This window comes from Ambystoma mexicanum, chromosome 3p (genome assembly GCF_040938575.1).
Source record: "Ambystoma mexicanum isolate Mex_15411 chromosome 3p, UKY_AmexF1_1, whole genome shotgun sequence".
Lineage (NCBI taxonomy): Eukaryota > Metazoa > Chordata > Amphibia > Caudata > Ambystomatidae > Ambystoma > Ambystoma mexicanum.
The window spans coordinates 785,953,136-785,967,741 of NC_090925.1; the positions used below are offsets into that span (position 1 = coordinate 785,953,136).

The window sequence follows — 14,606 nt, forward strand, 5'->3', positions numbered from 1 at the left end:
ATGATTAAAAATAACCCAGAAGAATGGACAGAGTTTTGTGTGACATTGTTCCGAAAATATAATAAAAATTCAAAAAAAAAATCAGAGCTCTTGAATCTCAAATCCTCAGAAGCGAGCATTTACTTTCAGGCTGGCTAAAAATATTTTGTGAGGTTGAGTGACCACTCAGGGTTGGGTAGAATCAGCATGGCAAAGAGCAAAATTAACACATGCACTATTTGTTTAGAGTCAGACCCTAACTGTGCAGGTCTGTAAAAGATATTTCATCCGAGTCAAGAGCTTTAGCTCTCGGGCAGAGCTCTTGCAGCAGAGTGCAGATGGGCCCTGGTGTCAATCAGCCACTATATGATGAAAAGGGTGTGCTTCTTGGCACAGCTCTGTTATAGTGTCTGCAATTTTGCAGAAGATAGTTCAACTCTGTACGTTGGAGAGGGTTGTTGAATGTTGCTTTCAGGAGTATCCTTTAGTTTCCATTATGCTTTCTGCACAGCATTTATTTTCCAATTTTCTCGTGCATTACAGTGGGGGTTAAACATAATATTGAGGCTGCCAAGTCATAATGAACAGCCCCCCATTATGCAGCAAGGGCATTACACCGGCACACTGCATCATAACTAAAGCAATATTTTTATGAGTACCATATTGGAATTGTAGGACATATGTGACCATGACATTGTTACTTCTGTGTGTCAGCTCTTATGTTAAATACCTGCACAGATCTTTGCAGCATATGTTGGGAGTGGTTGCCACATTGCCCAATGCCTAGAGTCAAAACCATTGCCTTTGCCAACATAAATTAATCAAAATTATTGTCTTTGCAATTATGGTTTTCACCTCGGTGGTATATTTTTTAAGGGCATGGGACTTTCTTTCAATTTAACAAAACTGCTTAAAAATGTGTGTCGCCCCACTGCACTGCTCATCCTAGACGGCACACAAGACAAACACGTCTACCTTTCAGCATACGCTGTGTCCAGCTCATTGGCAGCGTCCCTGTGCTCATCTCACCACATAAGCCCAGCTCTATCCAGGGAGCTGGCCAATCCTTCTGCAGTCTCCACCTCTCCTGTTCCCTCCCAGGTCCTCTGCACGGCTCTGGCTTCTCACTTCACCACTAAAATTAAGGACATCCTATCCTCTCTCTCCATCTCCTCTCGCTCTACCTCTCTTGGCCCCTATCTGGCCGACTCTCACTCTACATTAACACTGATCTCTATCACTCTTTTCCTGGGCAAATTCCCAGAAAAACTGGCCATTTCCCAACTTACTTTCCACTCTGAATCTGTTGGTTGTCTCCATGACCATCAATCTGGCTTCAGAGCAGCCAGAGGCACGGAAACTGCTCTCCTGAACACCTGTGAAGATCTGCTCACTAATCCTGATTACAGTCTGTCCTCTCCCCTCAGTCTTCTTGACCTTTCCTCTGCTTTTGACACGGTCAATCACACCATCCTCATCATTGAACTCCGTGAGAACCTGGGCATCACAGATCAGGCCCTGGAGTGGTTGACCTCCTTCCTCCCAGGTCCAACTTGGATCCTTTCTCTCCACCACCTCTCTCTCCACATGTGGTGTTCCCCACGGCTCGATCCTCTCACCCTGGCTCTTCAATGTCTAATTGGCCCCTTTAGCCCACCTGATCTCTACCTTCTCCTCTAACTTTCAGTGTTATGCGGATGAAACTCAGCTCCCCTCAGCCCCCACTTCCCTCTCGTTAATTCCTGAATGTCTATCCGCGATTCAGGATTGGTGCACCTCCAACGATCTCTGCCTTAATGTCATCAAGATGGAGATCCTGCTCATTGGGACCTCTGCTCCTACTTTTCCTCTCTCACTCTGGCCACCTTCCTTGGGCCTGCTTCCTTCGCCTTCCTGTGAGGCAAAAAAACCTTAGTGACTTCGACTGCATTCTCTCCTTCTCTCCTCACATCACAGACTTTGCCAAGAATGCCCACTACCAGATGCAAGTCCTCAGAGGTATTCTTCCTTTTCTCATCTTTCCCCAGAAGCTCACTATCTCCAGAGCCCTGATTCTCTCTAGGCTGGACTACTGCAACAGCCTCTTTCTCAATTTGCCTTCCTCTACTCGCTGCCCTCTGCAACTAATCCAGAACAGGGCTGTGAGACTTGTCCTTGGCCTCAAGGCCAGGGACCGTATCTCTCCAGCCCTGAAATCTCTCCACTTGCTCCTAGTGGCTGCAAGGATCTAGTTCAATACACTCTGCATAATCCACACGTCTTTCTGGGGCTGGGGCCCACTCCACATCCAACTCTCTCTCCCGAAATTCCTTCCTTTTGGAGCCCTTCACTCAGCATCCTCTAACTCTCTGAGGGTCAGACGCTTCCAAAGGCAGAGAAAATGTGGGTTGATCTCTCTCCTCTGCAGGAGCCTCCCTCTGGAATGGCCTACCTGCCCCTCAAACTTTAGCCGGACCACCTTAAGTTCTGGAAGCAGCTAAAGACCGTCCTTTTCTCTTCTGCTTTCTCTCTCTCTCCCTTGATGAATTACCTGTTCTGGTGCACTGAATGGTTGCTTGTCTACCCTCAGAGTCTCACTGGGCACCAGGCTCCACCATAATCAGTCACCCCTGCACTAACACTTCCCTCTTCCCTCTCCCTGGCACTTCCCCTTTCCCTCTCCCTGGCACTTCCACCTTCTCCCTCCCCCTGCTATTTGTGTTGTCGCACTGGCACAATCTTCCTCCCTTGTCTTGTCGCACCTACAAAAAGACTTGTGCACAGGTGCGTTAGAAATGACTTATCATATAATTTCATATCCACTCACCCGAGAGATCCAGCTAGCGGTCACGCACAGCGTTGGTATACTGCGCTGCCCCCTCAATCAGTTTGGCTGTTAAATTCACCATGTTGAACCTATGAATTTGTATTCGGCCCACCAGAGAAAGGGAACAGAGAAACGTTGCCCGACTCGAGCCGCTTGGTATACGCTGTGCAACACAAGGCAATTTAATGCATCATCAAAAGACGTCTGTCACGCCAGGCGTGCAGCCGCAGGAATAAGAGTCATTGGGTAATTAGCCTCTCGTTCGAGTGTAAACCCGTATGCTTCTATTACATGCCCTTTTTTAATTTAAAACAATAGGGTGCTAGAGAACTTTTTTGACAACTAATACAACGTCAACACTTTAAAAGTGTACTTAATACAAAAATACAAGCCATACCCAGCACATGCGTATCTCTATATTCCTCGTACATTTTTATGTTTTTATTTAGGAGATTGCTTCAAAGAGTAACACACATTAAGATTTATTTTACCTTACAGTGTGATAAGTTCATCTATATAGTCAAGTGTCCTTTGCCGAGATGCAAATCAATATGGCCGCCATGCTGACAAAGGATAGCAAATGGGAGCTACGACTAGGTGGTAAAAGAGTGCAAAAGGGGTGTGGTTTTCACTGGAGCTGAGTGGGAATGTGAGGAAAATCATTACGATTTGACTTAGAGATGGGCGTTAAATTGGTGACACACATAGCCAAACACAAATCCGTCCTTCCTATGCAAGCTCTTATGTTAAAGTTATTATAATGACAATTGTTTCAGTTTAAAGGTAGCGCTTTCAGCGCCACCTAATAGCCAAAACTAAAAATCAGGCAGGGTCTCTACAGATACATGTCGCCCTCACTGTCCACATCAGAATACTCATGTGGTCAGAGATGCATGCAGATTACCTACACGAAGAGAAGGAAAACCCTGGAGAGTATTTTCACCAAGGTTCCCACTCCATCCAATGAATCTGTATCAAAATGGCGAGCATGTGGGAAAACCCACAGAATCAATGTTTCCATGGATTGTCATGCTTCCTCAAAATGATGTTGCACTCTCATGCAATTGGGAGTGTTTTAGAGTTGTGCGACTGCTACTTTCTTTCTGATTTAGGACAAGATCGGAACATTTACCTTGGGCAGTACTTGTAGGCTATTTGATCTTCATATACTTTTCTAAGAAGCAGTCTGACCATTGTCTTTTTCAAGCTGTCTGGTGCTGACCCATCATGGAGCAACCTACTGAACACAAATAGAACATGAAACCATATACTCTCCGATACACTCTCCCTGACAGTCCCCTAACACTCTTAGACAGGGAGTATGCACCCTGCAGGGAGAACATAGGTCTGACTGCTTTCGTACTTACCAATAAACCAGACCAGTATGGCACTCCAGTGATAAACAGGTGCATCCCCCAATTATGGAGCAAGGCAAAGCCAACATCGTAGGCCAATCCAAAGAAGATCTGGATGATGCCACTCAGTAGCAGTGTGACCTACAACAAAAGGAGAAAAAATAGTATTGAAATTATAATGTGCATTAAATGAGCAATGTCCCCCCCCCCATTGTTTTTTTCCAAATTTGTCTTGAATAGGCCCTAAAGTATCCAGGGAAGGCTTAAGCATACCCTGAAATTAGTCAGCCTTCAGATCAATATCTGTGTGTTTTTATTGTGCTATGGCTTCTGTGCAGGCTGCATGACTATTCTACAGAATTTTGCCAGTGTGTGCTCTGTACGTGGATTCAGCTTGCTGTGGGTACAGGATGTACCGTTACACAGTCTGTGGGAAAGGGGCGAGAGATTCTACCTTTCCCTTTGCTGTGTCCTCAGCTGATGCCTGCCCCCCCAACCCCCGCCCACCCCTTCCCCTTTCAAACTCCTTTCTCTTCTGGCCTTGAAAGATCGAGGAATGCTGTAAGCTCAGCTCTTGGAATTCTGTGTATTGGTCACTGCCCTCATCCTCTCTCAAATCCTGTTGGCTTTGCGCTTGCCTTCTTTACCAGACTTTGAATGATACTGGATTTTCTGCCAGCCTCCTCCCTCACAAACCATCCATATCATCGTTTAATGTTAGTCCCCCTTACTGCTCCCCAACTAGTCTGGCCAAGCTTCTTCCCTGCCTCTACCATGTTCCAAATGGTTTGTCACAAAGTTTGTACAGCCATATTCTTTGACATTGGTTTAAGTTCATGTTTAAAACTGGAGAACAGGCCACTTTTTATCTTAACATAAACTAAAGCATTTGGCCTTTCATCTTCTGAAAATGATTTGTGCACTTCCATTTTGCACATAAGAAATATTCAACATTGCTTTTTGTGACAAATCGCATGTATTCGTCCCTTCTCCTCAAGGGGGAGGCTCTGCCTTTGAGGCTAGGGAGGTGAGTCCGCTCCGCAAGACCCTCCCTAGGAGTCGAGGCAAGTGGGACCTCACTGGGAGAGACTCCCCCTTAGGGGACAAGGACCCCTATTCCTGTGAGGAACTCCCTAGACCACGTGCCATAGCCGCATACAAGGGACTGCCTGCTATGAAGAATAATGTGACATCTTTATATTTAGCTGAAGGAAATTCTGAAACAAACTATGAATATGAAAAAGGAAAACAAAGATGTCTCTTTAAGGAGAGGTTTATATTTAACTCAGATGAGTGAAAGAAGAAGAGAGTATTGTCTGCAGGGGAAGACCCTTGACATCATTACACCTTTGAGAGGTCGAGCAGAGACAAGCCGCGGAGCCCGCAACTTTTGAGGAAGCAAAGAATGCCAGTGGGAGATGCCAGAGCATGCAACAAAGGAGAAACCGTTGTGAAGTGGGAGAGAGGAACCCTGTACCAGGTGGTGGCATGACCACAACTATAGTGGTGGGTAAGATGCCAGGGCAACAATAGCAAGACCATCACTGCTGGAAGCTCAAGCAGCTCCCTATCGCCACACCGGGATACGGCTGTAGCCAATCTTATATTATATTCAGCCTGCTGTGGTGGGGATATATAGTGCCCGTGGGTGGGAATTGGTGGTTTTTAGAACATTCTACCTTAGTGGTTGCCTAAAATAAAACTGTTGTGCCTGTAGCGTGTTTGATTACTTTTACGTCCTGCATTGCTACTCCTATGGTGGGTTTAAATATAAGTTACCTGATAGTTGTCAGCTAAGCCCTTATCAACTGATTGTTTGGGTAGGACCCTGGTCCCAGCCTGTATAGTTCAGCTGCCTCCTGTAGAAGGGACAGTGAGCTGTCATTATATTGCTGATGACATTGATTTATTTCAAACTCATGTCTCTGTGCATGTGAGTTGGTGCAATATTAAAGGACTTGAGTTCATTTACCCTGTTCGTATTTGTTTAAGATCCTGATGGTGACTAGAAAAGTGCACGTTACCCTTATGCCTTTTGTTGCTTTGTAGGAGTTTCTCCTGTTGGGGAACATTATTAGAGAGGCTGTGAACTCATGTGTCTGTGCACGTGAGTTGAGGAAGGATTGAAGGGCTAAGGTTCAATTACCTTGTGCGCATTTGTTACAATCCTGATGGTTGATAGAGAGGCGCACAATTAGTCCTCAGGCCTTCTTTTTCTTTGTGTGTTCTTCGCCTGTGTGGGGAACAGCGTTGTTACAGAAGTAGGATGGGAGAATAAGAGGCTAATGTGGCGCGAGTCATACCCGTCACTGGATCTAAGCTTAGCTGATTAGGAGTGTTGGACTCGGCTTGTTCAGTCTCTGATGGTGGCGCTCCACTATGTTGCGTGGATGCCGCCATCTTGGAAATTGCATTATATGCTGCCGATCTGTGATACCGTCACACGTTTTTTGTATGTGATGATGCAATCATTTAGGCCATGTCAACATTATTTGGTCCCGAGAGGGTATACTTTTGCCTGGAATTATTCTGCTTTTCTGGTGTTCGATAGTTCCATTGGCATGGTGACAATTTAATTGCTGCTTTATATGTTTAGCATTTTGACATGTATTTGAATTTAAGAAATCCCGGTTGAAAGAAGAATAGAAGAAAGCAGATTGGCTTGTTTTCTTCATGATGCTGTTGCATTGGATTATTACCAGCCATGTTTAGGATTTCAACATGTATTCTAATTCAACCAATTTTGGTTGAATTGAAAATAAGACATAGAGGCAAATTGCCTGTTTTCTATGTGGTCCTGTTGCATTTGGATGGGCATGTGGGTGGTTGGTTTGCCTAGTACGCTCCTACGTAAGTGTTTTTCGGTGTGATTGGATGCGATCAGTGTCAATTTGGTCTCATCTAATGGAGGTCTGTGAGTTAAGGTGATCTTATGGTTGTTTACTCTGTGCCTTTAGGTTGTCTTGCATAGGTGTGTACTTTGTTCATCCATTAGATGGTCCATTAGTTACTGGAATTTTATAAATCTGATCAATGGGATATGACATACTTACATACATGTACTGTTATAAAAATTGATACATTTCATTGTCTGCATTGAGACCTTCCTTTATAGTTCTTAGCTTACATATGATCTTAGCTTCCTCTTGGTGCAGTGCCTTTTCTTGGTTTCCAAGCCTTTGGTTCAATTTGATATGACGTATTCCAAAGAATTTCTGATTGTCCTAATTTTCTGAATGGTGCTCCTTGTGCCAGTATTCAGCCAGTGGTGTTTTAAGTTCAATTCTGGTTAGGTTGTAAAGGTGTTCCCTTATTCTTGTTCTGAGCTCCTGTATTGGGCTCCCAACATACATTTTATTGCAAATACAGACAATGATATATATTACAAACATTTTTTTTAAATTAACAAACTCCTTTATTTTGATCGTTTGCCATAGCTGATTGTGTGTGCATGTATGTTGTGAAGAGCATAGCGGCACATATTGCAGTTGGAACATTTGTAAAACCCTGTTGTTGGGTTCCATGAAATAAGGCTCATTTGCCCCACTTGTATTTTGTTTGTCATGTAGCAGGAGCGGAGTGTCGTTCGCAGGGTGGGTGCCCTGGTGTATATTATGTTTGGTTTGGTCATGATATGGTCTTTGAGATCAGGATCCAACATAAGTATGTGCCAGTTATTCTGGTAGATTCTTCTAATGATATGATTGTCATTAGAAAACTGGGTTATTAGTCTAATAGGACTATTCTCTGGTTCCCTTGTTTTGTCTCTTGTTTTCAGTAGTTCTGTTCCATTTCTTAATATGACCTTTTCTTTGGCTTTGTCAAATGTACTTGTTGTGTAACCTCTCTCTAGGAATCTGTTTTCAATAAGTTTGCATTATTCAAGGTATTTGGTCTCTAGCGCTTTTGAGATACAAGCTGTCTGCATGCTGCGTGGCATTAACCATGTTTTTTTCTTGTATGTCTTGATCTGTATTTTCCCTTCCTCAATGGAGATACAAAGATCTAAGTAGTTGATCCTTTCCTTGCTTTTGTCAAGTATGAAGCTTAGTCCGAAGGAGTTGTCATTTAGATAGTTGCAATATTGATCCAATTGGTCATGATTGCCGTCCCATATAATCAATACGCCATCTATCTATCTCAGCCATTTAATAACGTTGACTGATAGTGTTGGGTGTATGGTTGCATGTTTGTGTTTGAATTCCCCTACACATAAATTTGCCATGGGTGGTGCAAAACATGTGCCCATTGCTTTCCCCTTTCTTTGTTGATACAGTTTGTCATTAAATAGGAAGACGTCTAATTTGTACTAAAAAGCAACAAGTTATTTAAGCATGGCAACACATGTGTCATAAGATGCAGAAGCATTTTCGAATGTATAGTCTATGTTGTTTTGTGCCAGAATGTGGGTGATACAGGTATATAAAGCCTTCACATCCATAGTTCCTAACATGGAACTGTCCTTCCATTGTATACCATTAAGGTTCTCTAGTACGTGCATTGTGTCACGTGTGTGCGAGTCTAATTCATGTACTTCAGGTCTTAGTATTAGGTCTATGAATTTTGATAGTTCTCTGTGATCCATCCATTTACACTGACTATTGGTCTCACCTCTGGCAGGTGAGCATATTCCTTACATATTTCTGGCAGGAAATATATGCTTGGAATTCTAGGTTTATTCATGCATAGAAATTATCTTTCATCATCATTAAGCATTTGCTTATGATGCCCATTTCTTTATCAATGCAATCATTTCACTGGTCAGGTTAGTGATGTGGTCTCTGTTAACAATTTTATAACACCCTGTGGTGTTAAGGTGCTCATGTCCCATGATGATGTAATCCTACTTTTTTAGGATTACAATATTTCCACCCTTGTCCGCCTCTTTGATTATGATGTCTGGGTCTGATGTTAGTTTGTTCAGAGGCAGTTGTTCCTTGATGTTTAGTTTCTTGGAACTGTGATATTTATTTATGTGTGCTGCATCCATGTTTTTTCAATGTCCCAGATAACTGCTTTGTGAAAAGCATCAACACAGTTATCCTGTGGAATCACAGGTATACATTCTGATTTTGGTTTGAGATTACTCTCAATTAAGGTACTGGTGTGGATACCCAAGTGGTTAATTATGTCTTCCTGTACAAGTTCAATATTCTCTTCAATTGAGAGCAGTGTGTGTGTCTTGTTTTCCTTATTGTTAGTGGGCATATGTTTGGTTCCACTATTTCTTTCTCACTTATAGTGTCCAAGGTTTGGAAGAATGTTTGTAATTTTTGTTTCCTAATGAATTTGAAGGTATCTATGTGTAAAATGATAAAGTCTGCTCCTGAATGTGTTTTGCGAAGGATAGTCCTTTGTTCGGTACTTCAGTTTCTATCTCTTCCATGGGGCGGTCCGATAAGTTGAGTACTAGATTTACCTCCTTCCTGGCTTGTGTCTCCTGTATTCTGAGGGCGCTTGAATTCCTGTTCTGTTCCCTGCGTCTCCTGTTTCTTTTTTGTCTGCTCCCCCTCCCACTGTTGCCCCTTGTGTGGGCCTCTTGGTTGAAGTTTTGTGTGTGGGGGGGGGGGGGGATCAAAAATCACACTTGTTTTTGGTTTGGGATTTTGTTCCCATGGTGGTATTTTTTATTCTGCTCTAAATACACCTTTTTTGCTGGTGGTAGGTTGTCCGCTTGGGCTGTTTGATTTTCTCCCTCGCTATCAGCATCTGCGGTTTTTGGGGAAACCCCTGGTGTGCTGGTTCTTGAGGTTGTTTTATATCGATCATCGTATTAGGTAGAAAGGGGAGTACCCTGTCTGTTGTCTTTATCATCCCTGGCTGTTTTGCGTCCCTATACTTCGTCTTAGTGTGCTTGAGAATGGTGTCCATAGTTTTGTAATTTTTTTTTAGTTGCCTCTGGGGCGTCCATTTCTAGAATCTCTTTTTCAATTATTTCCATGTCTTTTTCTACTCTCTTGTGTTTCCTGTCCACATGTTGAATTAGCAGTTCTATAATTTTTTTTAGAACTCAAAGGTTTCTCTCCCATTCGTCTGCTAAATCAGAGTCATCAGTGTTGCTAAAGTTTGGGAATGTTAGTATTCTTAAACCATGAGGGATCTGGTCATTGTCTAGATAGCACTGCACCGTGGCTCTTTCATAATATTTGTTAATTTCTTTAATTGAAGGTCATTCTAATTTGACACATTTTTCTCATAGGCTTTCCTCATTTGGTGTGTCGTTACTAAAGGAATGATCTGTACTGCCCCTATGTCTGAATAGTGCCCTTGTGTCCTCATCCCTGTGGTGCAATATGTGGACATTCTTGTGCTTTGTTAGTTAGGTAAAGCTCTGCACCATAGCCAAGAAATATTCAGTCCGCAAGAATTGTACATTAGATATTTATTCAGGATTGTAATTGGAAACAATAAATGTTGGTATCAACATTCTATCACAAAAATTAAGTTTTACTGTTTTAGTCGAATACACGTATTGTGTGTTATTTGAACCAACATTAATTATGGCGGCATGTGTTGATGTTTTGCCCTGCTGCAGGCTTTATCAAGGCTATTACTTTTTGGTCTTTAGCTTTTGTACTCTGAGTTATATGTCAGTCTGTACAAGTATACAGGCAATAACTCATAAATACAGTCAACCATGAGATCATGACCATTGGCCTATTTGGCGCTAATAAATTCAAAGTTAATTTCAAGTTCATTTAAGTATTTGAAATTTCAGCTAGTAATCATTGCAAGCATACATATGTCGGTAATCATGTGTGGTACAACATACATTTGACATTGATTATTACTGGTGTTTACAAATACAGTTGTTCCACTGTTGAGAAGCAGAGAAAGAGGGGAGAAAAGAAATGAAAAAGGAGAGTTGAGAGATTGTCTTTTTTAGGCTGAAAATAGCATGGCGGGTAAGGTATATACCGAGCAAGCAAACCGTTTGTGTGGATATTCGTGTTACATGCACTATATCTCATAAGTGAGTGATCCTTAATGCTTGACGGTCAGTGTCCATTTGTCTTATATCATTGTATCCCAATTCCTTACTGTATTATGTTCAACCTGTTGTGGTGGGGATATGCCTGCACAGCTACAATCATCGAGGACTGTTCATAAGCCCTGACACCGCTCATCACAATGTTCATTAACGCATCCTTCTCCTCATGCCTGGTTCCCACCAGCGACAAGGAAACCTGGGTTCTAACTCTGCTCAAAAAAATATCCTTGGACCACACTGTACCTACTAACTACTGGCCTATCACTACATTCCCCTTCCTCCTAAAGAGCCTGGACTGAGCAGCTTACCTCCAAATCCACAATACATGGAGGCTAACCGCATCCTAGGAACCCGTCAATTAGGCTTCCATCCAAGTCATGGTACGGATACAGCCCTACTAGACCTGAAAAATCAGCTAGATGAGACATAAGATGCAGGATAACCTGCACTCCTACCACTCCCAAACCTTTTGGCAGCATTTGATCTGGTAGACCAAAAGATCCTCTGCCAGCATCTCACTTCTGTGGCTAATTTCTCGCACAAAGCAACTAGATGGATCACCTCCTTCCTAGCCAAAAGAACCATCACAGTATTTGCCGAATAAAAAAGTGCCCCACCCTCCCCAATTTCCTTGTCCCACAAGGCTCCTGCATCTCCCCCAAGATCTATAACATTTTCACAAAACCACTAAATGACCTGTTAGACAATTGCAAACAACAGAAAATGAGGTCTTCCCATACAGATAATTTGACTGCCAGGGCTCAATGGGAATCCTAACACAAGTTAACAAAAGAGCCAACCCAAAGCAACATTTAAAAATTGTTCTATTAGAGAACATTCTATAAACTGTAATAGGATGGATGAAACCAGAATCTCGCAGAATTGAAACATGAATATATTATTTTATTATTTTTTATATAAAACATATGAAAGTAGTCCAAAAAACTCTTAGTTACAAACATAGGAAAGGGTCAACAAATGAATGCATACACTACCGACCAATATAAATAATTAAATAGATAATGTGAACAATACACGATACACATGTAACACGATTTGTCAAACTGAAATGTTTCTCTATTACAGCAAAGCACATACTGAAAGCAACCACCAGACTCACAACCTCAAACACTCACCATCACATATCGCTTAAAACATACTTCATCCTAGTAAATCATTTACGAACAACAAACTAGATACATAATGCATATTCTGAAAAAATTCCCAAAAGCTGTTAATTCTATCCAAGCTGGTGACACTCTTGTTTGATGATTGTGCATCACTATTTTATGTGTAGCTATGTCAAAACCTGATGCCTATAACCGCACTGCTGATAAACAATTGTCACATAAGATTTATCCTTCATATGGAGCTGCCAATTCAAGTTTCGGGCAATCGGCCTTCATTAAGGCAGACCCAGTGTCGGTCACTGGTAGATGGGACTTTCCTATTTGTGTGCAATTATTCTTGCCCAATGTTAGGGACAAAGCAAAAAAAAAAATCAAAGACCACGTAGTGTGGATTTCTATCTCAAATTAAAATGAAGGTTGTAGTTAGTCATTTTATTGAACTCTTAAAACACAGGACACTGACCTGTATAGTTATCATTCACAATTCTGTTGTGCACGAGAACAGCAGCCAAAACCCCACATACCAACCAAAGGGGCAGACCAGGGCACAGCATACGCCCGTCGGTGTACCTAACCTGAACCGACATAACATATGTACTGTGCTCCAGTGTTGGATATCTCAGAGAAAAAATGATGAAAAATAAATAAAGAAATTAAATAAAAAAGACCTAAAACTAAAGTTTAAAGAGATCCCTCAAAAGACAATTGCAGCATCTCCTACGCCGACAACATGCAAATCCTCCTCCCCATTTCAGGAGACTGTGCAGACGACTCCTCTACACTACTCGCAGATAAACACACCATCCTACTTTGTCTCAATGATGAAAAAACTGAAATTTTCATTGTGGGATCCCCAGATGGTCTAAAAAACCTTAGGGAGCTTCATTGCCCTTACCACTGAAGTCATCACGATGCTGTTCTACCCAACAGTGAAGACCCTGGGAGTTCACCTTGATGCCATCCTCTCACTAACAGGTCACGTCAAGACTATTGCATCCTCCGCTGCCCACACTACCAACAATGATCAATGCCTGCAGGACCTTCTTATTAGCCAATAGCTGCCTTACCATTGCCCGAGCCATCAGTGGATCTAGGCTAGACTTTTGCAATGCTCTCTTTGCTGGGACCTCTATGCAGAATATCCATAAAATGCAAGTTATCCAAAACAATGCACTCTGCGTCACACTCAACATTGTGAGGCAAGAAAATATCTGAGAACAGAAGAGCCGCTCATTGGCTCCCAATACGAGAAAGGATCACTTTCAAAACACTTTCTATTACCCATAAGCACCTTCCAAATTCTGCCCCTCCTTGCACAGAAATTCCCAAGAGCCCAGGCACTGAGACCAACCAGATCTGCTTACACTCACCGTCTCATCACTTCAAGATTCAGACGGGCTAGAGCAGGTGGCTTGAGCGTTCCGCTGATTGCAGCAAAACTGTGGAACACACTACTGCCTGCTTTGAGATTGGAGCAGTCTTACTGGGCCGTCCACAAACTCTTGAAAACCTGGCTCTTCACCTAAGAAACCCCTAAGCCTTGACCACTGACTCTGCCTTTTTGTTGAATGATGTCTCACTATCTGTAACTTGGAATGCAACTAGCGCTTTGATGCCCACCAGTTTAGAGTGCTTTAAGAATGCAAAAATAAATATTACAAATAAGACCAGCTAATTGGAGATGTGAACATACCCATAAAACAGGGATCTAATAATTATGTGCAGGAAACAGAGAGAGACTGGAAACAAATGCCATGGTAGGAAGGGAAGTTACCCTATAACTCAAGAAGTGCAAATCGTAAAATGCACAGCATAAAATCGTGTAATGAAATGTGTGAGACTGGCAAGTGAACAAGATAAAGGAAGAGATATTCCAAGAAAGAGAACTTGGGAGAGGAGGATTTATAATTTGGATAATGTCATACAAAGCCTAGGGAAGGTTGGACCTCAAGAAGATAATAGATATAAAAGGCATCTCAAGGAAAACTGTTGCAAAAATAGTATTCAAGAGAGTACAAGACACACAAGTCTTTGGGAAAAGCTACAAGAGCTCATGAAGAAGATCTCAAAAGACTATAACGGAAGATAACTTTAAGAAACACACATGCTAAAGAGAGACATTTGTGTATGAAATGAAGACCCAAAGAGAAAGCTGCCGGGGAGCAGGCAAGAAGGGAAACGAGACCAGGAGAAGAGACATTCTTTTTGGCCTATTTTGAGTTGTTCACATTAGTTATAGGGTCAGGTAGAGTTAGGATTGGGACTGAGGATTATTTTGGACTTCCCGAGGACAGAAGAGCATTTTTAGTACATTTAGACAGGCAGGGAGATCCCTTTAGAAATAG

General features: G+C 42.3%; 1 protein-coding gene across 1 annotated transcript in view; it reads right to left on the bottom strand.

Annotated features, from left to right (window-relative positions):
• Positions 1-14,606, bottom strand: part of LOC138580875 (membrane-spanning 4-domains subfamily A member 4D-like) — a 702,190-nt gene that overhangs the window by 363,531 nt on the left and 324,053 nt on the right. Inside the window, exon 3 of the mRNA XM_069651765.1 lies at positions 4,153-4,281. Within this exon, the coding sequence (XP_069507866.1) occupies positions 4,153-4,281 (129 nt within the window). The remainder of the gene's footprint in view (positions 1-4,152; positions 4,282-14,606) is intronic.